Source organism: Natator depressus, chromosome 9, assembly GCF_965152275.1.
Source record: "Natator depressus isolate rNatDep1 chromosome 9, rNatDep2.hap1, whole genome shotgun sequence".
Taxonomy (NCBI): Eukaryota; Metazoa; Chordata; order Testudines; family Cheloniidae; genus Natator; species Natator depressus.
The window spans coordinates 49,065,197-49,093,142 of NC_134242.1; the positions used below are offsets into that span (position 1 = coordinate 49,065,197).

The following is a 27,946-nucleotide window of genomic DNA, read 5'->3' on the forward strand; positions in this document are numbered from 1 at the left end:
CATACAGCTGAGTCTTTCTTGGCTCAAGTTTGCATGTTTTCACATGGAATAGGTTTGAAGATTATTTCAGTGTTTTCCAGCAGTACAAGGTCATATCTGCACAGATGTGGCCTGCATAAAGAGAATAAATAAACAAAAGAAGCCATTGATATAAAAACAAGCTACCCTCTTTTCTTTGTTCTCATGTCCTCTTATAGCACTTTAGGGATTTGTATAGAATGAGTTGTCTGTAGTATGCTTAGGCGGAAAAGAGGGGCTGGTAGGTGAGGTGGGATTGCTTCCTCCCCATGCTGTGGATCACAGGAATATTTAAACCAGATTTTTTGTGACATTCTGCACTGGAAAAGTCTCTTGCCTCTCTTAATGATAAAAGAAAGTGATAGCAGCAGACTGACCCCCGTCTGCATTGATTTCATCCTCTGGAAAAGTCTTTTCTAAGGAGAAAGTGGCTATCTCCTAAGTGACAGCTGGGGTGAGAGGCTCATGAAAACCAGGTATATCAAAGGACTGGATATGGACCTGGGACTTGAAAAGCAGGGAGTGAGGAGATCTGAGACACAGAAATGAAGAGGTGTCGCAGGCTGTCTCTGGCAAGAGAGGGTTGGAGAGAAGAGACCTGGCTTACTAGGAACAGAATAAATTTTCCTTTTATTATTCTGTAGCGAAGCCCAAAGTGCCTGATCTAGCAGAATTTATGAGAAATCTAAATATGCAGTTCATTCCTTTTATTTTGCTACCATTTTCTCTCTATTGTTAATAAACCTTATTTTTAACACAAGTAGATGATCCATGGCCTGTTGCTCAAGAAATTTCACACAGACTGTCCCAAAGACAAGAAAACTCGTCAGCCTCTATATGCTGAACGTTTGTATTTACTTGCATCACATTTATTTTCAGTATAGTATTGAGCCTTCGGCAACATCCTTGTAACTGCATAAAGGGCCTGTACTTCTTTCCAAGGCCCTTATTTAAATCTCCTTTTAATCAATGCAAATTTTGCCTGAATAAAACTGTACATTGAGATCCCAGATTACACATTTTAGAGATAATAAACCAAATTCTGTCTTCAAGCATAGATACAAAATTCTCAGTGACTACAATGGGAATTGTATGTGTAAATTTGAGGGCAGAATTTGACCCCAAAATATATGTACGGTAATTAGACTATGTGGTCTAAATGTAATTCTTCTGGCCTCAATCAGCCCGGTAATCCACATGAAACATTTAAAACCATCTAATTTGCAAGTATGGAGATTGTAAGTAATCATCCACTTACCTTTCTGGATTTGTAATTGACCTTAACCTCATTTGAAGAATCCTGAGTTTGTGCTTTGGGCCTATTACAGACCCTGTGGAAAATGCCAAGGAAATTCTTGCAATTTTTTCAAAATCCTGGTCAAATCCAGCTAGCACACTAGTTTGGTTGTATTGTTGAAAAGTTGCAACTTCACTAAACAGAAAGCAGACAATTTAGAATATACTCACTAAAAAGCAAATCACATTTTGACTAGATTTCGTGTAATATTCACAATGGAGGTTATGGAGAAGTGCCAGGCTCTTGAATTCCTGCTGATTTTTCTGAGAGTGGGCTATCAATTCAGATTCCCAGATCCAAATCTGTTCTTAGGATTTTGATACCCAGTCCCCACCAAACCCCCAAGGCATCTACTTTTCTGGTCTTGTTCAGAGGTGGGCAAAAATCTCATGAGAAGGGTATGATTTTTATCATTCAAGAGGGTGGATATCTTGGGAAATCATTTGATTTCCGACACCATAGACTGAAATCTAGTTAGAACAGCTCACAAGATTTTGGTGTCGTTGAATCTGACCCCAAAATGGAATCTGAGCTCTGACTGTGCCTTCAACCTGAACTCAAAGTCATAGATTAAATCCAGTCATGGTTCAAACACTGCCTTTTATATGGACCTATATGTTCATTTAGGCAGCCATGTATACTGTATAACATATGCTAAATACAAAATTCTATGTTAAAAGTAAAGGAGTACTTGTGGCATCTTAGAGACTAACAAATTTATTTGAGGATAAGCTTTCGTGAGCTATAGCTCACTTCATCAGATGCATTCAGAGGAAAATACAGTGGGGAGATTTATATACACAGAGAACATGAAACAATGAGTGTTACCATACACACTGTAACCAGAGTGATCACTTGAGGTGAGCTATTACCAGCAGGGGACAGGGGGGAAACCTTTTGTAGTGATAATCAAGGTGGGCCATTTCCAGCAGTTGACAAGAATGTCTGAGGAACAGCGGGGGGTGGGGGAGGATTAAACATGGGGAAATAGTTTCACTTTGTGTAATGACCCATCCACTCCCAGTCTCTATTCAAGCCTAAGTTAATTGTATCCAGTTTGCAAATTAATTCCAATTCAGCAGTCTCTCGTTGGAGTCTGTTTTTGAAGTTTTTTTTGTTGAAGAATTGCCACTTTTAGGTCTGTAATCGAGTGACCAAAGAGATTGAAGTGTTCTCCAACTGGTTTTTGAATGTTATAATTCTTGACGTCTGATTTGTGTCCATTTAGTCTTTTATTTAGAGACTGTCCAGTTTGACCAGTGGACATGGCAGAGAGGCATTGCTGGCACATGATGGCATATATCACATTGGTAGATGTGCAGGTGAACAAGCCTCTGATAGTGTGGCTGATGTGATTAAGCCCTATGATGGTGTCCCCTGAATAGATATGTGGACACAGTTGGCAACGGGCTTTGTTGCAAGGCTAGATTCCAGGGTTAGTGGTTCTGTTGTGTGGTGTGTGGTTGCTGGTGAGTATTTGCTTCAGGTTGGGGGGCTGTCTGTAAGCAAGGACTGGCCTGTCTCCCAAGATCTGTGAGAGTGATGGGTCGTCCTTCAGGATAGGTTGTAGATCCTTGATGATGCGTTGAAGAGGTTTTAGTTGGGGGCTGAAGGTGATGGCTAGTGGCATTCTGTTATTTTCTTTGTTGGGCCTGTCCTGTAGTAGGTGACTTCTGGGTACTCTTCTGGCTCTGTCAGTCCGTTTCTTCACTTCAGCAGGTGGGTATTGTAGTTGTAAGAATGCTTGATAGAGATCTTGTAGGTGTTTGTCTCTGTCTGAGGGGTTGGAGCAAATGTGGTTGTATCGTAGAGCTTGGCTGTAGAAGTCACCTACTACAGGACAGGCCCAACAAAGAAAATAACAGAACGCCACTAGTCATCACCTTCAGCCCCCAACTAAAACCTCTCCAATGCATCATCAAGGATCTACAACCTATCCTGAAGGACGACCCATCACTCTCACAGATCTTGAGAGACAGGCCAGTCCTTGCTTACAGATAGCCCCCCAACCTGAAGCAAATACTCACCAGCAACCTTTCAGTGCAACAGTAATAAACATGCACATGTGACCGTACTTCATGAAGGTCTCTCTATATATGGATGGATATTTAAAGATACGGATCCTGAATAAGTAATGTATAATGTAGTATTTTAACTAACTTCGCCCTAATCAAAAGTCTTTTAAAAATTTAGATGCTGCTTTGTTATTCCACCACTAGTGGATTATGGTGGCAAATTCCATTACAAATGTAAACATGGAGATGTAATTGGAAATGTGCAACATTTTCAGAGTCTAGCATTCAATTTGATGTGCTTTATTAGCATATTTAGGAGCTATGAGAAGGTCAGCAAGATGAAACCCAGTGTTTATGTGAAAAGTATTTACAATTTCACCTGAATATGTCTTTGTTCCTTCATGCATGGTGACTGGCGGGTTATTAAATGCTTAGAAATGCATGGAGTACATACCATGAAACACTAGAGAGTTTTAGATATGCAAGTAAATCCAGCATAAGCCGCATATGACTCAGAGCTGAAGGAATATGCAGCTAGAACTTCCTTGACAAGTCATTGAAGAGTCACTGAAAAACTGGTCATGCAGGAAATGTCTGGCTGTAGCAAGATTAGATTAGTCTCACAAATTTGCATAATCACATGAATCACTATTTCACCCTTGAGAATAATGCAGTGTTTCTGGAGATTATACTCTCAAGACCAGATGCTCAACTGGTGTAAACAGGCAAAGTTCCACTGGAGTCACATAGTTTGATTAATTTACACCTGCTTACATGGGATTTATTCCATGAGGTGCAAGCAACCCCCAACTCCTGTGTGCTTGCCTCCTGCCAGCACCAGGGGTTGATTGGCCTAAATTAATTGCCAAGAGTTTTGGATCTTGAACCCAGTAGGACTTACTGATTGATTGTGGATTCTGCTGTGTTCCCAGCTTGATCTGTTAGTTTAATTATGAGGGAGCCTCTTCTAACAGTTTTGTTCCAGATAATAATATCCACCAAGTAATGATGAACTGCAAGGCAGAGGAGAGCACAGTTAGATTTAACTTCTTTCCTTTCCTGACAAAGTGCTTTGGGCTGGAAGCTGAGCTGCAGATGGAACACATTTTCCTCTCATTTATCTGACATTTATGTCTTGCTTATTGTTGCTTCTTTTCACTCTCAATTTTCAGTCTCCCTCTTGCTTGTCATCTCCTAGCCCCTTCTCATTTGCTTCATTTCTTTGCCCCTTCACATGCTCACTCTTCTCCTCCATTTCTCACTGTGCATTTCCTTGCAGTGGACCTTTTCCTTTCTGCTGCCACTCTACTCTGTTTACTGTCTCCTAGCAGGCTCTCACTTGACCCTTCCACATGGCTCTTTTCATATGGGATTCTTTCCCCTCTGCATGATGTAGATTTCCTTAGTTCTCCAGAACTTCCTTTACTGCTCTTGAACTACCCACCTTGTCTACTTGGACTTTCTCAACTAGCCACTTTCTTCCTTCTAGCACATCTCCTCTGCTGTTGCTCTGCCTAGCCAAGCATGCTGTCTCTAGCTGCTCTACACTTTGCTCTAGGAATCATTTTGAGGCAGTTCTGTCTATGGCCTGTGCTATACAGGAGGTCAGACTAAATGAGCACACTGGTCCCTTTCAGGATTGGAATTTATGAAATTTTCCACCGATCTGTTGTCTGCTCTCATATCTTTTTCTCTCCCTTTTCTTTTTGATTCACTTCAGGATTTTTCCCCACCTTCTAGGGTGGGTACATTCATAGCGCAAGAGTATGTATACTGAATCCAACTACTTGGGACAACCTGGTCAATTGTCCTTGAAGCCAAAATGGCCAAGAGTTTCTCTGCTGCTGAGACAAAAAAGACCAATGAAACCTTGCAAAAGGGCCATCTTGGCATTCTGTGTGTTGATGGCAAATGTAAAACTGGAGCATGGAACATCTGAACATTGTTTGAAACAGCTAACATCCTCCTTTTCATCCAGCAGTTAAAAACCCTGAATTGAGATCTGTGCTTTATGTGAAGTGCCCTGGCCAGGAAGCTGTGAAAAGAAAGCTGAGAACTTGATGGGTTGCGCCAGCAAAGTGTGGCTGTTGTACTTTTACCTAATGCCTGACAGGCATTGTAGGATTGGCAGGAGATTAATTAAGCGATTTATCAGCATGTGATTCCATACCAACTGTGGGCATCTTCCCATCAACATAGTGTATGGTTCCACCAACACCAATGATGTGGCTGCAGATTTTTTTTACAAGCAACCGCAGATAGTCTTAAATGAAACCCCAGGAAGAGATGATCCTGGGCACCTTTAATGTCCTGGTAGAAGAGGATAATGACTCCTGGGCAAATTCACTTGGGAAGTTGGGTATTCAGTATTTGTACAGCACCAAGCACAATGACATCCTTGTCCATGATTGGGGATCCTAAATGCTATAGTAATCCAAATAATAAATAATAACAGGAATGAGCAGCAATGGCTGGAATTTGCAGCTGCCAGTGACATGATCACTGACTCATTTTTCCATCACCACAAGATTCACAAGCAGACATGGTACAGCCCAGATGGTTTCTCTAGGACTCTTATTGATTTTGACTTTGTTAACAACCATTGGCAGTCATGGATGTAGGAGTTTGCAGAGGCATCGGACTTGACACTGGATCATCAGCTTTAGCTGGCAAAAGTGCACCTCTGACTTTGATGTCAGCCAGTTAATGGGCCAAAATTAGTCCAATTCAATTAAAACCTCTTATTACAACCAAGCTATCAAAAAAGAACTAGATAAATTCTTGGAGGATAGGTCCATCAGTGGCTATTAACCAGGATGGGCAGGGATGGTGTACCTAGCCTCTGTTTGCCAGAAGCTGGGAATGGACAACAGGATGGATCACTTGATGATTACCTGTTCTGTTCATTCCCTCTAAAACACCTGGCACTGGCCACTGTCAGAAGACAGGATATTGGGCTAGATGGACCTTTGGTCTGATCCGGTATGGCTGTTCTTATGTTCTGTCATCCATTCTGAACTGCATAAGGCCATTGAAGCATTAGAGACTTAAGTCTCACTTCCTGTCACCTGATGAGGAATGGTATTGTTTCAAGTTGTCAGTGCAAACTGCTGCCAGCTCAGTGCTGGGGCTCGTCGCTTCAGATGTCATCCAAGGATCAGTGAGGACATGCTCACTCACTTCAGTCGCAACTAAGAAAAAAGCGAGACTACAATTTGAGTCTTTAAAGATGTTTGTCAAGAGCGAAAGCAAAAGCTGAATGGGTTCAGCTTTGGAACATCATCAAGTCACTTTGTAAGAACAATAAGGAATCATGGTGATCGACTCAGGCAGTGAGTGTAGAACAGGCTGCCATCAGGCATGATCTCCACACCGTCTTTTCACCTTTGCAGTGTTTGTGGGGGAAGGTGGCACCAGCTTGTCCAGTAAAGAATCAAGACGGCAGCATTAGCCACTATGCAAGATCTGTTGCATCGATGGGGAGATCATTTCAATATGTTCCTCAGTTGACTGCTGCCTGCAGTCCCTTTTCCATTTGAAGAGGGCCAGGAAGATCCAGTTAAGAACTTTTCTTCAACCAAGATGAGATCTGAATCACAGTCATAAGAACGGCCATACTGGGTCAGTACAATGGTCCATCTAGCCCAGTATCCTATCTTCCGACAGTGGCCAATGCCAGATGCGTCAGAGGGAAAGACCAGAATAGGCAATCATCAAGTGATCCATCCCCTGTCATTCACTCCCATCTTATGGCAATTAGAGGCTTAGAGACACCCAGAGCATGGGATTGCATCCCTGACCATCTTGGCTAACAGGAATTGATGGACCTGTCATCAATGAACTTATCTCATTCTTTTTTGAATCCCGTTACAGTTTTGGCCCTCATAGCATCCCCTGGCAACAAGTCCCACAGGTTGACTGTCTGTTGTCCAAAAGCTGTAGTCTGGAAAGGCACCAAGGGTTTGTAACATCACCCATGAGGTGTTGAAGACAGGTCGGAGTATTGTTGTACCATGCTGCATAGACTCCTCCAGACCCTCTGGCACGCTAATATCATCCCTGATGATTTGAAGAAGGTGGTTATTCTGCCTCTGTTCAAAAAGGGCAATAAGGCAGAATGTAGCAACTACAGAGGTATTATGCTGTCCCCCAGAGGGAGTCTTCAATTCCATGTTAATGTCTTGAATCACTAATGCACTTCGTGGCAAAGGCTGGGATACTCATTGTTGCTCTAGACCTGGTCATTCCACTGTCAACCAGATCTTTACCTTAAGGCAGCTTTTGGAGGAGATGGCTGAATTTAATAAGCTGTGTGCAGCAGTTTTTATAGACTTCCGTCAGGCCTCTGATTCAGTGCATCAGGTAAGCTTATGGGATCTGATGACGTGACTCAGCATCCCTGGGAAGATAGTCATTGAAAGAAGAACTCTATAATGGAATGGAAAGCTGCGTTCAAGTCCATGGCAGATACATGGTATGGTTCCTATCTCCATGGGAGTTCAACAAAGCTGCATCCTGTCACCATTGTTGTTCAGTATTAGTACTGATTGATGGATAAACGTGAGGATGTACCTTTTGGTGTTGCGCTGAACACCATTCTGCTTTGAGATCTCGAATATGCCAATGACATTGCTGGCTCAGTGTGGTGAATCACTGCAGCTGATGGCTGATCTGGTTGGGCAAGAAGCAGCGAGCATTGGTCTGGCTATTAATCTGGATTAAACCAACTCCCTGACCATCATGCAGCGTCCAGCTCCAGATTACACCCAGCTCTATATTAACCTGCTCGGATGGGACTTCAAGCAGGTGGTGACTGTCAAATACTTGGGAAGCATCACAAACTCTGCGAGAGAGCCATGTTTCGGGCCGTTCAACAGCCTCAGTGAAGACATTGGGACATCAGTCTTGCTAGGAAGCTGCAGATCTATAGGACCATGGTTATACCCACTCTATTGTATGGCAGTGAAACATGGGCGCTGAGGAAGGCTGACAAATGGTGGTTACATTTTCATTTATTGTCATCTTTGTCAGCTGCTCCATATTAAATGGGAGGAATAGATCAGCAGTGAGGATATTCATAGCTGAACCCAGCAAATGCTTCTATCAGTGCTGTTTTGGTTTATTGCTTCCTTGGTATGGACATATTATTAGGATGGAAGACCAATGAATTACGAAGCATGTTTACCAATGAATGCTGCTTACATGGCTGGGGATCATGTGGTCACCAAAAATTTCAGTGGCGCAGTGAGATCGGCTGGATGTTCAGTCTATGTCTATTGCTGTCAGAATGCCTTCAGGACCTCGTCAGAGAGTGATCCAGTTGATGCTCAGTCTGCAAGGAGGCTACATCCTTTTGGGATTTGCCATGAGGATGATGACAGATCTTTCACCTTCCTGCTTAAATTATTCCCTTCCTTTTCTTTCCTACCATTTCCAGGTTTTTCACCCTTCTGCTCAGTCCTTTTCTCTCTGCTCCTTGATTTCTTCTCAGCCCCTCATTCTTTCTTTGTTTCCCAGAACACCCTTTCCTCAGTCCTATCACTCCTGCCCAGTGAAGCCTCTCTCCTTTGTGCCAGCTTCTTCTCAACTAATTTATCCTTGCTCCTGCTTGCTCCAGTCTCTCTCCTCCCGCTATCCCTTCTGTCCAGCCCTGTGCACGTGCTTCCTCCTGCCCAGGTCAGTCCCCTTTGTATCTCTACATGGTGTCTTTTCCCAGTTCCTGCCTGTGTACCCCACAGTTTCTCTCTCTTGTTTTTGAGGTTGCCAGGTTTTTTTCCTTGTTCTTTATGGAAACAAACTTGAATTTTTTTTATCTGTTTAAAGCCTGATTCTGCTCTGAAATGTGTCTCCCTATAAAGGCACCTTTTCACTCTGCAGACTTGCCCTTGTGCATGTTTGCTGTCCGACTGGCTTGTTTTAGGGGCTAAAATAGGTTTTTGCTACTTTTTAATCCCATTAAAACTAAGAGTCCCCCTAGCTCTAGGACAGTGAGCATGATTCTCTTCCAGCTCACAGATCACATCTGTTAGCTAAGCAGCGGCTTCGGGACCACCTCCTGCCCCCAGTCACAGCAGAGCAACTCTGAAGACAATGAGAATTGTGCTGATTTAGCTGAGCTCAGAGTCTGGCTGGCAGAGCCTTTCCCAGTGATGAGGCAGGAGAATGAAAGACTCTCCAATCCCTGGCAGGACTGGCAGTTGGACAAAACATCTTGGTATTCTTACACTGAGCATATTTGCTCCAGAAGTCACTGAGGGTTCTATTGACCCTTTAAGAGCTGCACTGCCTCAGGGGAACACACCCTGCCTCTTTGAGCTTCTTCGCAGAGTGAGGGAGGGTGCCTACTACATCCTTATGGGATGGAGCCTGCTCCTCTGCAGCCCACTTCCTTCCCATGGTTTGAGGCAGGAGCAGGGGAGAGAACACCAATTGCACTTGGCCTTTGTTTGGGTTGTGTCAGCTCTGGGTGGAAGCTCTTTTTGTCCTCTTCCCACATGCTGCACACCCACATAATTTGACTTGCCAATAAACATGGGGCACCACTGTGTCATTGTACAGAGTCACTGTCAGAGCAAAACTGCGTTTTACAGAGAGCCTTCAAGGGTGACCTGCAAAGGAGTTTTGGAAAGTTGGGCTTGTGCTCATTTGTATTTGTGTATGATGGATTAAGAAGACCTGAAAGGGATTTACCTTAGAAATGTCTAGTCTGGTCTCCCTGGCTTTGCTGGAGATCTCCCCGATGTTTATTGTGAACTCTAGCACTCTGAAGAGCTGGGAGTGCTGAATGCTCTGTTAGCCACAGTGGCAATCAACAATTGAGTTACACGAGTGTTAAAGCAAACAGAGTTTGAAATGGTTTAATTAAAAACCCCTTCCTTTCTCCAGTTTGCTCCAGTTCTACTTCCTGGATTCTTGTGATGTCACCATTTCCCTACTCTCCAGTCACCATAGAACCTTCCAGCCTACACAGAACCTGAATTTCTCATGGGGAAAAAAACCCAAGCAGATAAAGTTAAAAAAAACAGAAAACCCAAACATTTGTCACTGCTTCATCATCCATCATAAAGCTTATAAATACCTATTGTTTTTTCTTTGCAGGTCACCTTTAAGGGTTAACAGTTCAATCTCACACACAGTTAAACTCACTGGGAGGTATGCCATTGACTTCAATGGTAGTAAGATTGGACCCCAAGACAGTTACTGTTTTTTCCTAGGCTTTATTCACATATCACCAAATTTACTAGTTCTAAAAGGGAAACTGGTCTGTTCCTGCGTGTCTCTACTTAGCTGATAGGGAAAGATTGTTTTGTCACTGTGCCAAGTGTATCTGCCCTTTTGGAGCAGAGTGCTATTATTGCAAATGGAAATGCATTTTATCGATCAGCTACAAGCTGTGAAATGCAATGACAGCTAACTGACTGTTCTGAATTCGATGTAAGTGCTGTTGCTGACAGAGAGAGTCCTCAATGCAAAGTTGAAGGAATGTTAATCACTCACGGCAGAATGGTTCTTCATCCGATGTATCAAAAAACACTTTAGTCACGGGAGGATTCTTTAGTATTAAATAGCTTTTCCACTTGTCAGCGTAATAACCTGTAGACCACAGTGTGAAAATTCAGCATTAGGTGACTGTACAAGACCAAATGACTGAAAAGAAATCAAGTTAGTGCTTGATTTATACCAAATTGCTTTTGAGCCACAAGGTGAATATTGCAATTAGTTACTGATAAAACACAGCATAGACAATATCCCTAATACTCTGTATACTCATGTGAGTAAGCTAAGCCCATGTGTTAGTGCTCACAGGAATGAGGCCTAAATATGGCTGTTTTCTGTCCATCCCATATTTTAAGAGCCATCCTTTTTTAATATCTGCTGTCTCTTGTCAAGACAAGTGTTGCTCAATAGAACAATAATCTCCCTTACTTTGGAAGTTTATTTCCAGGAACTCAAGTATATTTTCTAGAGCCAAGGTTTCCAAACATGAGAGCCTAAAGTTACACTCCTAAATGTATATTTGGACAAGTAAAACAAGTGATCTGATTTTCAAAAGTGGAGAGCGTTCAGCAGCTCCTGTTGAAGTCAGTAAGGGTTTAAGATGCTGAACACCTCTTGGAAGCACTCAGCACTTAGCAGGAGCATGTGCTTATCCCCCATTCAGCTCCCCAAAGGTATGTGAATTCTGCTCTGCCCCCCAGAAAAATCTACAAGTTCTTGATTTGGCTGTTCGGTCTCCTGTGAGTGCTGATCTGTGCAGTAACTGTGATGTGAATGTACAAAGGCTAAATGAAGCAACCAAATCCATTTTCACTTGTAACGTAAGCTAGGATTTATACCTACCTTTCCAGATGCGAAATGGTGTCATCTCACCCACCCACCCGCAGAAGGAAGCAAAGACTGTATGTGTTAAGGGACTCTGCAAACAGCTCTGTCCCATGAGTCCTTTGGCAACATGTACCAGAATGTTTGTTACAGGTTACATGGCATAACATAGGGTACAGTGTGACAGGCAGCAGTATGAGTCCCTTGGATTGTTAAAAACCATCTCCAATACACAGCTTTTATTCACATTGGACACTGCATCATCCTTACCCAGGACGGGGCATGGCATGGGCTGGAAAGCCTCACAGCTGGCACACTTGCTGTTCCTGTAATCTCTGTATGTATTACAGGGGTATGCAGTGATGTTGCAGCTCTCTTTCAAGGATGACAGGAACAGGAAAACAGACCTCTGATGGTCACATTTAAAATACTGTGATCCTTGTTGACACAAAGAAAAGGGATATTTCATTAGAAATCCGTGTACGGCAGGCAAAATGTTAGTGCAACAGCAAAACAGCAAGCACCCTGTTGTTGTGACAGTATCACGGTCCATTCTTAACACAAGAGATGTTCACAGGGTCACGTTAAATCATGTCCAGCAACTTGATGTAGAGCTGCACATCCTGTAAAGCAAGAAACTCTGAGCCAGCACAGCTTGTGCAACTCGCACTATAAATCAGATGGAAGGATACCCTAAGCGCTCCACACTGCTTCTGGGCTGGACACAGCTTATCCCCCACTGCTTCTGAGCCAGAGACACTGATTGTCCCCCACTGCTTCTGGGCTGTCAACCGGGACATACCTGTTCCTACCAATGAACAGGGGCTTAGAATCTAAACAGTGCCTCAAGTAATCTAACCGCAATGGACTTTCATGAGACCAGGCCCAAAAGTATGGGTATGTTTAAAAACACTGTAAAATGGCACCTTCATACTCACCATACACTGTCTGCTTCATATGTACCTTCAAGTCATACCTGTCTCCAGACTAAAAGAAGACTAGCCTATGGTTAGCACTGCAGAGCCACTGCTGGTATGCACAACTATGGATTCTACTCCGCCTCATGAATTAGCCACCCGGTTCTTAGCTGGGGTTGTCACTTAGGTGGTGCATTCCTTTTGCATAAGCTCTTGTCATTCCTGATAAAAGCTCTTATAGAAGCAACTGATTCCATGGACTGTGCTGAAACGCACAGCAGTGTACTAAAACCTGCCTCAAAATGCCCACCTCTCCAATTTGGCATGCTGGTGACCTCACAGGAACTGTAAGGAAGTTCTGTTAAAGACCTACAAACAGCAGCAGAGGGACTCAGGATGTGTGAGAATAGCCAGGGTAAAGCTAAATTCCTGTGTGTGCTACCCTTAAAAAATGCCATAGAGCATTACAGAAAAGGGCAATGATGGCTACACTAAGCAACATAAGAGATCTGCACCTCTGAAGCAAAACAACCTTCATCCCACCATAAAAGTCCTTTGAAAAAGGTTTCCATGGACCATGACTCCTTAGTAAGGTTGTTGCCCGATGTATAATAGTGCAGGGCTTGGCATCTTTCCCCAGCACACATGCTGCATTTTTTCCCTCTCTTCAATGGGTGACTCTAGATGTCCTCACTGCCAGGTGCTAAAGCCTGAAATTGCTGTCTCACAGTTTGGACACATGGTTATATGGACGTGATATCAATGCCTAACCAGGGCAAGTGGAAATTTACACTGCAAAAACATTGCTAGTGGTCTCAAATGTAGGGGTTTGCTGCAAATTTCAGTGTTTTCTGTAGAATTTAAATTTTTGTTTAAAATACACAAGTTTTATATTTTTTTAGTGCCTGACTAAACACAGCAAGAGCCAGTACCTCTCTGAAGAGCTTATACAATAGAAGAGACTAGACAAAGGGCGGGAAGGGAACCAGAGGCACACAAAGGGGAAGTGACTTGCTCACGGTCACATACTAGCTCAGTGGCAGGAACAGAACACAGGTCTCCTGAGTGCCAAACTGTCTGTCATTGCCAAGACATGCATCATTGCCTCAGTGTTGTCTTCTCCATTTACACTGTTCTCTGCACTGGTTCTGGGGACTCATTACTGGTAACACTTGTGCTTTCACACTGAATTTGCTTTTTTTTTTTTTTAAATAAAAAATCCCACATCTTCTAAACGTTTCTACAAGTTCTGGGGGGTAAACTTGCTCACTGAATTTATGCATGCAAATTTGCTCCACAGCAAAATTTGATCTCATTCGCTCACTTGGAAGAGAGCAGAAAATCCAGGATGAAACAGCAAAAGGTTATGGGTCAGATCCTCCTCTGGTGCAAATCAACGTGGCTCCCTGGACTTCAGTGTAGCGACCCCCCAATATACAGCAGCTGGGGATCTGACTTTTGGGTTGTTTTTCAAAAAGTTGGTTGTGGATTTTTTTTACTGTCAGTGAGTGTTTCCCCCACACTTCTTTGGGTGATTTGTTGAAAATATTTGTCCTAGTTTTCCCAATGCAAAGTGTATTTCATTACCAGAAAATATTGTTTGTGGACAGCCGGGCTGATCGGTTCCTCCATTGGCATAGAAGTCTATATGTCCTAAAGCTTCTCTGTAGCCTAGTCCTAATCAAAGAAAATATCATTTTTAGAAAGAATCTTAAAGTACCGGGAAAAGGAATTTCAGATGAAGAATTAGGAACAAATAACCTGGATTCTTTTAGCATTGGCAGTCTCAGCTGTGCAAGAGATTTAGCTTCCTTAATCTATTTATGCATCATTGAACTAAAAGACAATGACCCCATTGCCATATTTTAGATAATGACATTAAATGCCCACAATAAGACAATGTGTGTGACATGTGCATGATGTGTATCTGGGCACATCACCTGCAGAGAAACCATGGGAGGGAAAAAAGGTAAATTAAATCTCTGTGGTTTTGTGGCCTTCTTAGGGAAGGAGTGTGCCAGGCCTTCAAGAAGGCAAATTGATGGTCCAGACAGTGGTGACCCTGGTCTGTCGTCTTGCCTTATCCAAGGGTAGATCTTGGACTCACAGAGCACCTTCTAGAAACTGCTGACATCCCTCCTCCATGCAGGAGGAGAAGATCCATGAGTGGATGGTCCCCTTCATGCACAGATATGGGCCAGGGCTTGATCTCATGCAAGGAGGTGGATTCCGAACAGGATCCTGAAATGAGTACGGAGCTAGTGGAGCTGTGCGAGAACAGTGTGATGCTGCTTTGCTAAGGGGAGACACAGCCATTAGCATATGCTGCTGGAGTCTGGCAGGTGGGTCTTGAGTGCCATGGAGGAGAGCGATACAGTAGTCTAGGTCAGAGAAGTCAAACGTGTCGGTGTGGGTTTCAGCAGAGGAGGAACTGCGGGGGGCAATTACCAAATGGTGATGGGGTGATTGGGAAACAGTGTGGGAAGAAAGGTTCAGAATCCAGGATGATGCCAAGGATACAGACTCACCTGATGAAAGTATTCTTGGCCCAAGGAGAATAATAAAGGCAGGCAGCATTATGCAAAGCTGTGTAATGCCTCCCAGCTGAGGACCACAGGGCAGGTTATAAGCAGCCATGGAGTTTTATGTTATTAACACTATGTCCAGGGGAATGAAATGGTTCAGCTTTTCAAGTTGGTGTGATTAGCTTTTGCTATTTTAATTCCTGGCTCCAGTTCCTAAGTGATCTGTGACCACTGCGAGCAGCAGCGCTCCCACAGCCAGGCAGAGCTGGCTCCGAGGTGCTACTGCACATGAGGGTGCTGTCCCTTTGCCAGCTCACAGCTGAAATCCTTGCACTTATTGGAACACACGGACCACTCTGCCCTCTCTCTTCAGGGGCCATAACGCCTCTCCCCCGGCCAGCAAAGCAAGCTGTATCCCATGCAGGTCTATAGCAGCACATGTGCACCTTGTGCAGACCTAGGAACTGCCAGTGTTCCCTCGGGGGCTGTGCAGCTTGGCACCACCCACGTCACTGAGTCCTCTGGGTTTGGCTGTTGAGATACGTCCTGTTAAACCAGTAACGCAGCAGAAATAGCTCTGGGGTGAATAGTGACCCATTTTCTGACCTGTGCAGAATGGGAGCCACCCTGCCACCCCCACACAGCCTGGGCATAACCCTGTGATCTGAGTTAGATCACTGCCCCCTGCAGGCACAGTGTTCCAGCCAATGAGAGAGGAGCCCAGGCATTGCCTCACAGTAGCCTTCTCACTCCTGCAGCCAGTTTAGTTCCTGGGTTTCCATCTAATGAAACACAGAGAAGGAAGAAATGAAATATTACCATCAATATCAGAATGAATGACATCAACAAATTGGGCATCTGTAGGATCTAACCTTTCCTGAGGGGGTTTCCCATTAAATAAGGGGCCTGCTGGGTCAAGACCTGAAATGCAAAATGATTATTATGGCATGACTGTAATGTGGTGCTACTTAAATGATTCTCTATATCCCTGTGAATGGGCAGTCCCCACTCCACCCCGGATACAGCACACTCACACACTGGGTTCGCATCTGAAAACACACACACTGTTACAGGGTTTTCCCACCCTCCTAGTGAAGTACAAAATATAAGCCTCAGTCTGAGCCTCTTCCTTAGCATAGGTTCCTAGGGCTCCCCCTCAAGACCGTGCTGTCCTTACTCGGAGTTCCTTCTTCCTCAGAGAGGCTGCAAGGCAGTTTATGTTCCTGGCATGTGGCTGACAGGGCTCACCATGTCTGTTCTGAGGGCTAGTTAGCAGAAATAACTACATCTCCATGTAGGGTTTTTGCACCTGACACTGTTGCATAAGGCCTATCAGTGATGTAGTGCTCCATGTGTTCAGAACACAGGACTGGCACTCACTAACTAACTATTCTATGCAGCACTCCTGGAGCTCAGGACAGAAAGTATTATTCAGTGTTTGGGTAAATGGAGGCAGAGAGCTGAAGTGATTTGCCCAAGGCAGGAGTAGGGATTGAGAAAGAGGCTTACCTGTTATTCTCCCAAGTTTGCCATTATACAGCTGTCCCACAAACCCAGAGATATGTGCTCCAAGACTAATTCCTATCATATAAACAGAGTCAAGTGATGCTCCGTCGGCCTGTGATTTAAAAATGTCCATGATCATAGGTTACAGAAATGTTAAGCACATAAGAAACATCAAGAGCAGGAAAAGGCCATCCAGCTGGTTCCAGGGATAACGTAAATAGCCCGTCCTAATTTTACCTGCCAGTTCTTCTCTTTTCCCCAAATGGAGGTGTCTTTTGAGACATAATGCCCAATGCAAATTCCACTGAAATGAGCCTCCTTTTGTCCACTGAGGTTGTTGTACTGGTGAGGTATCTCATGCTCAACACCCTTTGGTGATGTGAATCTGATAGCTAAACATTTCCGGGCCATGACTGTGTTTTCCTGGGACAGCAATTATGCACGGAACAGTGTCTAGTGTGTGTGGCTGCTGTGGCAATACCAATAATTAATAATAAACCCCAAATTGCCAGCATGTGTTTTCAGAAATGTATTTGCTAATTCAAATATCCTAATGCAAGTTGCTGTAGCCCATGGCCTCCCTGAAGCTGTTAACTAATCTGTGCAATATGTCACAAGTGCTCACGTTAGTCTGGTCCTCCATAAAAATGTCCTGCCCTGTACACTTTTGACACATGTTCTTCAATCAAACCAGTGTTCCCAGTCACCAGTTAACAGCCAAGTGAAATCAATAAGACTGAAACAATCGTATAATATTTGGTCAAAATAAGAATGTAAAATAACATTTAACACCTTAAACAAAATAAAAACATATTTTCATTCACTTTTTTTCACTTTATCTGTTGGAACCCTGATGTTTCATCAGAAAAAGATTGCTCCGAGGTCAGAAGGTGATAATCATTATGTGGGTAATGAGAGGACAGGGAGCCTGTTGGGTGTGCGTAAGCTTGAATGAGTCATCAGTGTCATCGTTACCTGTATGAGGCTATCTCCTATTTGCAGGGGGAGTGTAGCTCAGTGGAACACCTTTACATCCTGATCTGCACAGACCATTCAGCACCCCTCTTTACATGGAGAGACCACTTAAGTGCATGTAATTCAGTGTTATACGGTCCTTACAATAATCTCATTCATATTTCCTCTGCCATTCAAGTTGGTAGCTTCACATTTAAAACCATTAATCCCTGGATGTGAATTGAACTCAAGTATAGTCTCAGTGACACATTTTTGAAGTGGCTGCGACCAAATCTGTACTTTTAATTGTCCAACTTTAGGCACCTAACTTTTGGGAATTCGAGTTTAGAGAACAGTGTGGAGGTGCCCCCAAACTCCAACTGGTGCATGCCAGTCTCCTGTTAGACATCCAGCTGCCTAGTTTGTGTGTTCAAATGTGCACCTGCAAATCTGATTTCTGGGGCACTTGAAATGTATGTACCTCAGATTAGAGGCTTTTAAAAAAACTTGGTACTCCAAGTTTAAACTGAACAAAGCTGTAAAATGCTAACATGCAAAGCCAAAGTAAAGATTTTGGCACTGCGTATATTTGAGTTTACAGTAATTAATGCATCTCGTTAAAGAACAATTTGCTATCCCTAAGATCCTGCTGTATTACAATACTTCCTTTACTCCGTTAACATCATCACAATTATTATGAACATCTAACTTACCAACATTTGGTCTATAAGTGTCTTCAAGAATTCAGCAACTTTCTTAGTGTTGCTAGAAGCCCTGTGATAGAGCAGAGTCGTAGCCCCGCGGTTCCAATCTACAATGATTATGTTCATGTCTTCCACAGAGAGCAAGAGGTGTACTGCTTGTTGTATCCAGATTGGGGGAGAACCTGTGGGTCTGTACCCATGCACAATGAGGGTAGTTTTCTTGGTCACATTCAGATACCTGGAGCCAGCTGAACTGAGTGTTTCAGCACAGTTCTGGTTTTGTCTTGTGTACAGCATTAGTTTCACTTTCAAGTTTGTGCCAGTCAAAGCACTGCTTATACTGAGACCTGTAAATGCAGGACATTGTTCTTCTGTACCTGAAAACAGGGGATGGCAGGTCGTTATTAATCAGATTGGAGACAGTAAACTTCTCTGCCTTTTTCCCCATCAGCAAGACCCCATCGCCAGTTCCATCCAGTTCCAACCCTTCAGGTCACTTATTTCCCTCCTTTTCCCCTCATCATCTGTACTGCTGGGGCCATCATGGGAACTCAGCTTTAGTTGCAGCACCAGGATGAGAGCCTCGGCCTGGAGCCAACATCACAGTACTCTCAAACTTCTGGCCATCATCTTTCCACTTCCTCTAGCTCTATGTATATAGCTGTTCTGTTCATACCCTCTGAAGCCCCTGGCATTGGCCACTGTCAGAAGACAGGATACTGGGCCATATGGACCATTGGTCAGACCCTTTATGGCCATTCTTATGTTCTTATATATTCTGTACATTGTGCCCATCACCATTGTGGCACCTGAGCGCCTCCCCATCTAGGATGGACATATCAGAGCCCCCATAAATCATGCTCTCTATATATCAGTACAAGGTCATGCCACCCAGTGAGCACACTTCAGCACTTCTGTCTGACAGCAATATTAATTGCTTCCTTTGTCATGCCTGGATCTGCTGATGAAGAGATTGTGAGCCAAATTCAAGTGAGGTGCGAGTGGGCACAACCCTAGTTACTGAATGATGACCCTGAGGCATTTGTGACAACCTTTGGGAGGGTAGCCCAAGCCACTCAGTGGTCCCTTGAGCACTGGACTTTGATGTTGGTGTCATGTTTGAGGGGGCAGGCACAGTCAGCCTATTGGACCAAGAGCAGACCAAGGACAACAAGCAAGTGAGAGTTGTTATTCTAGACTATTTACTATTAATGAAGAGATGCATCACCAGCGATGTAGGTCAGAAATGTATCCCAAAGCACTAGACCTTGTGTAGTAGCCCAATGCCTGAAGGAACATTGTGGACAGTGGGTTCGCTCTGAACATTGGTCTAGGGCCCAGGTTGCCAAGTTTATTCTAACTCAACAATTTATATGGCTACTACCAGCGAAAAGTCGAGAATGGATGATGCAGCCTTGGGTCTCTGTCAGACACTGTGTGACTGATGGAAAATTTCTTAGTGGTCAAAGGATCCCTAGATGCAGAATTTCCCAGACCCTGAACGGCCCATAGGACTGACCAAAGGGAGGCACGGGACACAGACACTAAGCCTCTAACTGCAGCTCACAAGAGGCCACATTTAGGTCCAGGAAGGCCGGGCCACCTTCTCATCATGGAGAGGCCCAGGAGCACAATGAGGTGGGGTTAGGGTGGGGCCTCACCTGAATGTGTGTCTTATACCCCAGTTGACTGAAACAGGATCCTAAGATAGAGGCTCTCTCGCCATCCCAGAACCAAATCCACCTCTGACAAAGAAAGATGCCTCCGAAGCCAGCCCAGTGACCTGCGACTTATGTGGGCAGGAGGGACATCTAAGGGAAGAATGCCCCCTGTGGAGTGTGAATGCGCCCAGGGCTGGACCGTGGAGATGCGCACCCATAAGAAAACTCCCCACAGATTGATAATGCTGGTCTAGGTTTAAGGGAAGAGAGTGTAAGGACTCCTAAGCTTTGGGTGCAGCCAGACAGTAGTTCCTGCGTCCCTGGCTGGGGAAGATGGCACCCCAAGAGAGGCAATCTGCACACAGTCCATGCATGGTGATGGAAAAGCCTACCTCAGCCACCGGTTACAACTGACTGTGGGCACTCACTCAGAAACCATACCTGCGGCTCTGGCTGGAGAAGAGGCCTACTCAATAATAGTGGGATGAGACTGACCTTTTTTTCAGCAAGTCATGAATGAGCTCACCAGCCAGAGGATTATGGACTGGGACCGATCCCATTGCATGTAAGATGCAGGACTTTAGGGCCCAGCAGACCTGGGAGAGGGTACCTCGAGAGCAACCCAACCAAGGCCAGAGGTGGAGAAGGGGAAGATATCCACCCTGGACCTAGGGCCCCTACTGCAGGCAGGAAACTTTGTTCAGGCACAGAGGGACGGCCCCACATAGAGCTGCTCCCACAAGCAACTGACCTCTGTAAATGGAGAAGTGACGGAATCTCAGTGCCTGGAGCACTACCCCCATTCTGTGCTCAAGAAGGAGTACCTATATGGCATTGAGCAAGACCAACAGTCTGGGGAGATGAGGACACGACTACCAGTGCCACACAAATAGTGCCAACCAGTGATGCAGCTCGCACATGACATCCCTTGTGCTGGGCATTAGGGGTGGCAGAAGACACTGTCGTGGGTAATGGCCAACTTCTATCCTGGCCTCCATCAGGAAGTGAGGAAATACTGCTCCTCCTGCCAGCCTGCCAACTGTCCATTGGCAGCAGTACCCCAAAGGCTCCCCTAGTTCTTTTGCCACTGATGGAGACACCCTTTGAGAGAATAGGGATGGACATAGTCAGGTTCCTAGAGAAGAGTGCCTCCAGGTACCAGTACATCTTGGTAGTTGTTGACTATGTGACCTGGTATCTGGAGGCTCTTCCCCTTCACACAGCAAAGGCAACCGCGATTGCACCAGAATTTATGAAACTTTTTTCATCTGTGGAGTGCCCTCATGAGATATTAACCAACCCAGGGACCAGCTATACTTCGCAGGCTATGCAAGAGCTGTGCTCTCGTTTGAAGAGCAAATCTTTGAGAACTTCTCCGTGCCATTCACAGACAGGTGGTCTCACAGAGAGATTTAACAAAAGTCTAAAAGAAATGCTAAAGCGGTTAATCAAATCTGGCTCAAGCACTGGGACCAATTGCTTCCACTACTCTTAGTCCTGTAAGGGAGGTCCCACAGGCCTCTATGGGATTCTCCCCCTTTGAACTATTGTATGGCCATGCACCTCAAGGAATCTTAGATTTTCTACATGAAGGCTGGGAGGAACAGGACGCAATGCCGTCAATGTGACTCAGTATATTATTCGCCTAAGGGAATATCTTAAGCAGCTGGGTTTATTTGCTAGTGAAAATCTACAGAAGGCACAACAGAGAGAAGAACAAGGTTATAACTGAGGGGCATGGCTGAGTACTTCCCAGCTGGGAGACTGAGTCCTATTATTGTTACTGTCAGCTAAGTCTAAATTAATGGCCTGTTGGCAGGATCCTTTTGAGGTAGCTAGACAAGCAAGACTGGTCAATTATGAAATCCGGTTACCAGGTAGAAGAAAAGAGATCAGAATCTACCACGTGAGTCTTATCAAGCCCTGGAAAACTTGGGAAGCTTTGCTGATGACTCCTTTCCCTGTGAGACCTGAATTAGGCCCTCAGGTTCATATCTGCCAGGGGTTGATACCTGTGGTAGAAGGTGTGGGACTCCCTCCTGGTCAGAGAGCACAACTCTCCCAAGAAACTGAGAACTTCACTCATGTGTTCTCCTCAATATCTGGAAAAACCCAGCTAGTGAAACGCTACCTGGAAACAATATCTGGAGAACAAGCTAGGGAGAACCCTAACCTGCTGCAGAAAATGTGGGACATAGTCTGGGAAGAAGTACAGGCAATCTTAAAAATGGGGACATGATGCTGGCATCTGACTCATGCCAAAGCTGCAGGCATTAGCTAAGAACAGACAACCTTGTGGCTGGAGACCAGACCAGGTCACCTGTATGTTAGTTTTGCTTAAAATAAGTATTAGTCTTATAAGAATATAGTTTGTGTTTAGACTCTATGAAATGCTTGTAAATTGCTGCATGCATTAATCTCACTTGTAATACCTACATCCCTTGTTATAAAATAATATTTAAGTGTTTGCTCTGTTACTGTAAACTGCCAGTCAGGAGAGAAGCATTCCCAAGTGTGAAATACTAGTTTGCCAAAGGTCCTGCCCAGCAAAAGAAGAGCCATAGACACCAGACAAACCACTGTGGCACATCAGAGTGCAAAAGACTTTGTTGATTCTGCCGCCCCCCCATTAAACTCTGGGGGAAGGGAATAAAAATCCCTGACAAGAAGAAACTGTGTCTTTTGGGCTATTTAAACTACAAAGGGCCAGAAATGCTAAACTGAAGCCAGAGATTCCCCAGGGGCTGCCTCCTGAGTCTGCCCTGAAAGACACTTTGAATTGACGGGTCACTACAGCTCTGTCACTCCTAGGATTTAGATGTCAAGTATCAGGGGTAGCCATGTTAGTCTGTATCCACAAAAACAACAAGGAGTCCGGTGGCACCTTAAAGACTAACAGATTTATTTGGGCATAAGCTTTCGTGGGTAAAAAAACACTTCTTTAGATGCATGGCAAAAGTGTTTTTTTACCCATGAAAGCTTATGCCCAAATAGATCTGTTAGTCTTTAAGGTGCAACCAGACTCCTTAGGATTTAGATGGTAACTCATTGGTGTGTGTGTTTGTTTGCTTTAACCTGTAAATAACTCACTTACTTCTTTTTCCTAGTTAATAAACCTTTAGATAGCTTATTACTGGATTAGCTACGGGTATTCTCTTTGGTGTAGGATTGTACCAACTGATTTGGAATAAGTGACTGGTCTCATGAATGGTCTCAACCTGAATGTGGTGATTTTTGGTGTAAGTGACCATTTATCACTAAGTCCAGTTTGTCTGGGTCACAAGATAGCCTGGACAGGCTAAGGCGACTGCCTGTGACTCAATGGAGAGATTGTTACAGTGATCCAGGAGTTCACATTTGTTACAGGCTTGGTGAAATCTAATGATACAACACACCACCAGTTTGTTGTTTTTTTTGTTTTTTGTTTAGTTTTTTTGCCAGTCTGCCCTGTGGTCGTCACTCACAGTCATGAGCCACCTTAGACAGTGTGACGGGGGTAGTTGAATAGTCCAAAAGTGAGTGGAGGAGCCCCATAATTCTGGTCCCCCAACCTGACAGTTTGATTAGTTTTTGCATTGTTTCCTGTAAAGTTAACTGCATTTTGAAATTCCACGCTTATCCAATGTCATGAGAGATAAGCCACTGGAGTAGTTGGGACCTGTGGGATAACTTAGTACAATCAAGCTCATGAAGGGATATTGACAAATTCCTTTATCCCCCTTATCGCCTTTTCAACCCCCTCTGGACACTGTAATTTCAAGACCATGCCATTTGAACTGCATCGGCCTGTGGCAAACGTTCAGCAGCTTATGAATAAAGTTCTCAGCCCACTAGCAATATGCCACAGCCTACATGGATTATATCATTTTCTATAGCTCCATGGGGGAAGAGCCCCTACTACATATGAAGGCAGTATTAGGATTGTTGGGTTAGGCTGTGAGACCAGCTTCCTATAGTGAAGTATACTAACAATCATGGAGGGGACCTTTCTAGGATACGACATAGGGGACGGACTCATGAAGCCAGTAATCGATAAAAACATGCCCAGTCCCCAAAACAAAAAGGCACTTGAGGCACTTCCTGGGCCTTGCCAGATATTAGCAGAAATTTACCCTTAACTTCACTCTTATTGTGGCTCCCCTAACAGACCTTATAGAGGGAGCTAACCCCCGGATGATCTGATGGGATACAGACTGCGAGAAGGTTTTTAATACCTTGAAGACATGCCTTTGTCAGGCACCCACCTTTTTAAACCCAACTTTTCCTGAGAATTTATATTCCATGTGGAGGCTCGGATGGAGCTTGGATGCTGTGCTTTCAAGGACTTTGCAGGCAAGGAGCACCCAGTTCTGGATTTAAGTAGAAAATTGTTCCCCAGGAAGAGGACCTATTTGGTTATTGAGAAAGAGGCACTGGCAATTAAGTGAGCCATAGAGTCTTTCAGGTACTACCAGCTGGGGAGTTCCTTCTCATTGGTCACTGATCATGCCCCTTTAAGTTGGTTGAATACCAGAAGGACTGGAACCCTCGTATAATGCAGTGGTAGCTCACACCCCAGCCGTACAGGATCAGAGTGCAACAGCATGCAGGGAAAGACCACACCAATGGTGATTTTTTTTTAGAGGGAACCTGGAGAGGTGGACATTCTGAACCAGCAGCCCTTTTCCGTCTTGAGGGGTGGGGTGTGTGATGGAGCATGCCTCCATCCCAATCAGGAGAAGGCTAACGAACTCCTCTGGGCTCAACCAGTACCAAACGGGCACACCTGTAAAGCCTGGGGAGGAGGCTTCAAAAGAGAGCTTGTCACAGGAAGGGGTGGCAACCAGGAAGAAAGCTGCTGCGCCTCAGAAGCAGCTGACTCTTGCAGAGTGGCTAAGAAGAAACAGCTGACAAGCCTCCCCCACCCACAAGGACTTTTCAGACCCAAGACAAGCTGATCACTGCAGCCTAGGGTGCCAGACCATCATGTATAAACCAGACTTTTATAAAGAAATTCAGTGACTGAACATCCCCTTCAGTGGGAGACCCCCACAGCTGTGAACTCAGAAAGGCTGGAGTAAAGTTCCGAAGCAGGGAGAGGACTTTGAAAATGAAAGAGACTCTGAAACAGCCTGGGTGTGACCCCAGAGAAAAGCTCAGTCTATCACAGGCCCTGGTCTAACACCTATTGAAGTCATTGCCCTCAGTGGGCTTTGGATCAGGCTGCTAAGGAGAATGCTGCAATGCCGCTACCAAGTTGTGTCTGCCTATAGTTGGAGTACGGCCTAGAGGGGAATTCATAGCTAAGTGCCTCATTACCAGGATGAGTATTGGCCTTAACCCATCTCCTCTCCATCTTCTCTTTTTTACCCAGTTTAATTAAATAATAATAATTAATTAATAGCTTTTCTAAGGTGCCTTTCTTCTATAGATCTCAGAATAGTCTACCAAGGAAGATACGCATTACGTACTCAGATGCTGAGTGTACAAAGACTTGCGCCTGTGTTAAAGGAAGTATGTGTGTGCAACTTTGCAGGTCTGGTGCCTTAGGGTATGTCTGCCCAGCCGCAGCATCGAGCCTCCCAGCCCAGGTTGGCAGACTTGGGTTGCAGGGGATCACGCTAGCGCTCGAAAAATGCTGTGTAGAGAGTGGTTTGAAGGTGTAGCTCAGGCGGTGGGTCAGGCTTTGAAGGCCACCCCTTCCCTAGGCCTCAGAGCCCGAGCTCCAGCCCAAGGTGTAACTTCAGAGCGCTGTCTACACCGCCATTGTTAGAGCACTAGCGTGAACCCTGCTAGCCCAAGGCTGTCGACACGGGCTGTCATGGGAAATGCAGACTGTAAGCTCTTTGGGGGAAAGGCATACTTTTCAGTGCAGTGCCTAACACAAGAGGGTGCCAGTCGTGCCTGGGGTATCTAGCTGCTACCCCAATACAAATACATACAATTGTATTTCTTCTTATAAACATCATCATCACAGTTGTATGGGAGCAGGCAGGAACTGGGCCTGAGAGTTCCTATCATTCAGTGCAGAGCACTACCACTTATTGCTTAACTTTATTCGTGCCTATGTGACCTGTAGCTCAGACTTGCTCAGGCAAGCACTTTGCTGTGTGCCACCACAGTCACCAGACCTAGATCTAAGACTCATCAGATTCCGTGGCAGAGGATATCTGTTTAAGATCAGATCCATGTTTGCTAATAAGTAGCACCGAAAATATTTGAAAAGCCTTGTAATAGCTACACTGAGACTACTAGAATTGTGCAAACACGATTAATACAGTCAGATTAATGCTACAGGCTGGTGAGACTCTCAGGACCTTCTTTGGTAGGTTGCTATACACCTGAGACTTCACTATGTGAGGAATGTCTACATGTGAGAGCTAGTCAGTGTCAATTATTTTGCTCTAAATGCTGACAAGCACAGTGAACCCTTAACCTACTTGCTTTGGACATGGCTCTGAAACGTCAACACCATTTCTCCAATGTAGTTCATAGTGCATCAGGATTTAATTTTATTAAATACAATGAGAAAAAACAAAGATAAGGCGTGCTCTCACCTGCATACTGAACATGCCCACACCCACATTTTTGAGGAAGGGTAATTAAGTTTTTTAAACCTCCCCAGGTGTCTCTTTTCACGTGTACAGCCAAGAGGTGCAATAGTTTTGTTTTAATACTGCTGGCGCACAAAGAAATGTCTGCATTTCTAAAGGGAATTTCTGATGTGCCTTTATCTTTCCTTAAGGGCTTATGTGCACAAACATTTAGTTCACGGCAAGCTGGTGTGTGTATCTACCCCATACTAGCCTGCCACGGACTTACTGTCCCCATGGATGGTACCTTCCAACACCCATTAACAGTTTGTTATTGTACATTGATCTAGCTTTCTTTGAAATGGAAGTAGATCAAAGCACGTTAACAAATGGTTAATGCCTGTCAGCAGGGTCCACATGGACAGTTAGTCTGCAGCAGGCTAGTGGTGGGCAGATTCACACCCCAGCTTGCCGTAAACAAATTAATTGTGTAGACAAACCCTAAAGTCATAATATCGTGTTAGTGTCGGTATTTTTATATTATACAGTACTGGGCTAGTGAGAGGCAGTTTAGCCTAGTGGGTTGGGCACTAGACTAGGACTCAGGAGACCTAGGTTCAATTACCAGCTCTTCTGCTGATCTTGAACAGCTCATTGCCCTCCCTGCACCTCAGTTTCCCCTTCTGTAAAAACAGGGATAAAGTAAAGTTCTTTGAGAGATCTAGTGATGAAAGGTGCTGTATAAGTATGTATTTATCAAACCCAACATGTGAAAGACATCAAGATCTCTGGGAAACCTTGAGATTGCTGAGATATCCATTGATGTTAATAAGAATATTTAGATTTTTTTGAAAACACAAAATGCAGGTGTTTTTCCTCCCAGAGCTTAGAGGTGCAATATTACAGACCAATAACAACCCTCGGCTGTTTGTTTACAAGAGACCCTGGGAGCAGTTGGCTTATGATTATAAAGGCTTGTTCTTGAGCTGGATGAGAGGACTGTCAAATGAAATTGACTGGTTTGTAATAGTAAATGCCAAATCATACACTTATAAAATTCATAGATTTTGAAAACCTTCTTATTTATCATATGAGTTATTGCTGCAAAAAGATAATCACAATTAACAATTGTAATTGCTAATGTATAGTCCTTACACAAGAAGTTTATACAAAGTGGCACTAAGATACAATTACTCATTTTGTTTTTACATGTTGAACTCTATACTCACTTGAAAATAATCTTGTGCATCTAACCAGTATATTTTACTCCCAAACCAAAACAGTTAAATATCAGCGTTTCTAATCTAAAGGCTAAATATGTTCATCCTACTATGATGTCTGAAAAGTATGTTTTATTTGCTGAGAAAATCAAAACAAAGGTTAAATTTCTTACCTGCCCTCACCCTGCACATCAAATAGATGAAGAAGAAATACAGCTTCGGCATGTGGAATAGGTAAGTCATTTACCATGTAACATCCTCATTCAAACAGAGAGACGAGTCCAGCAATTCAGGG

At 44.2% G+C, this 27,946-nt stretch overlaps 1 protein-coding gene across 1 annotated transcript; it reads right to left on the reverse strand.

Moving 5' to 3' along the window:
* Nucleotides 1-23: 23 nt before the first annotated feature.
* LIPH (lipase H) lies at nt 24-27,876 on the reverse strand. Its single transcript, XM_074963020.1, has 10 exons — nt 27,825-27,876; nt 18,268-18,635; nt 16,604-16,712; nt 15,914-16,015; nt 14,157-14,246; nt 11,923-12,090; nt 10,828-10,923; nt 4,232-4,343; nt 1,277-1,450; nt 24-111 (listed from the first exon to the last, which is right to left on the reverse strand). Exons 1-10 carry the CDS (start codon nt 27,874-27,876, stop codon nt 24-26), a joined length of 1,359 nt encoding a protein of 452 aa, XP_074819121.1.
* Between the last annotated feature and the right edge of the window lie 70 nt (nt 27,877-27,946).

Coding starts and splice junctions, on each gene's coding strand:
- LIPH (XM_074963020.1), bottom strand. CDS start 27,876: ATGCCGAAGCTGTATTTCTTCTTCATCTATTTGATGTGCAGGGTGAGG. Junction 10,924..11,922: donor CATGCCATGCCCCGTCCTGG/GTAAGGATGATG, acceptor TGTGGTCTACAG/GTTATTACGCTGACAAGTGG. Junction 4,344..10,827: donor GGATGAAGAACCATTCTGCC/GTGAGTGATTAA, acceptor TCTGCCTTGCAG/TTCATCATTACTTGGTGGAT.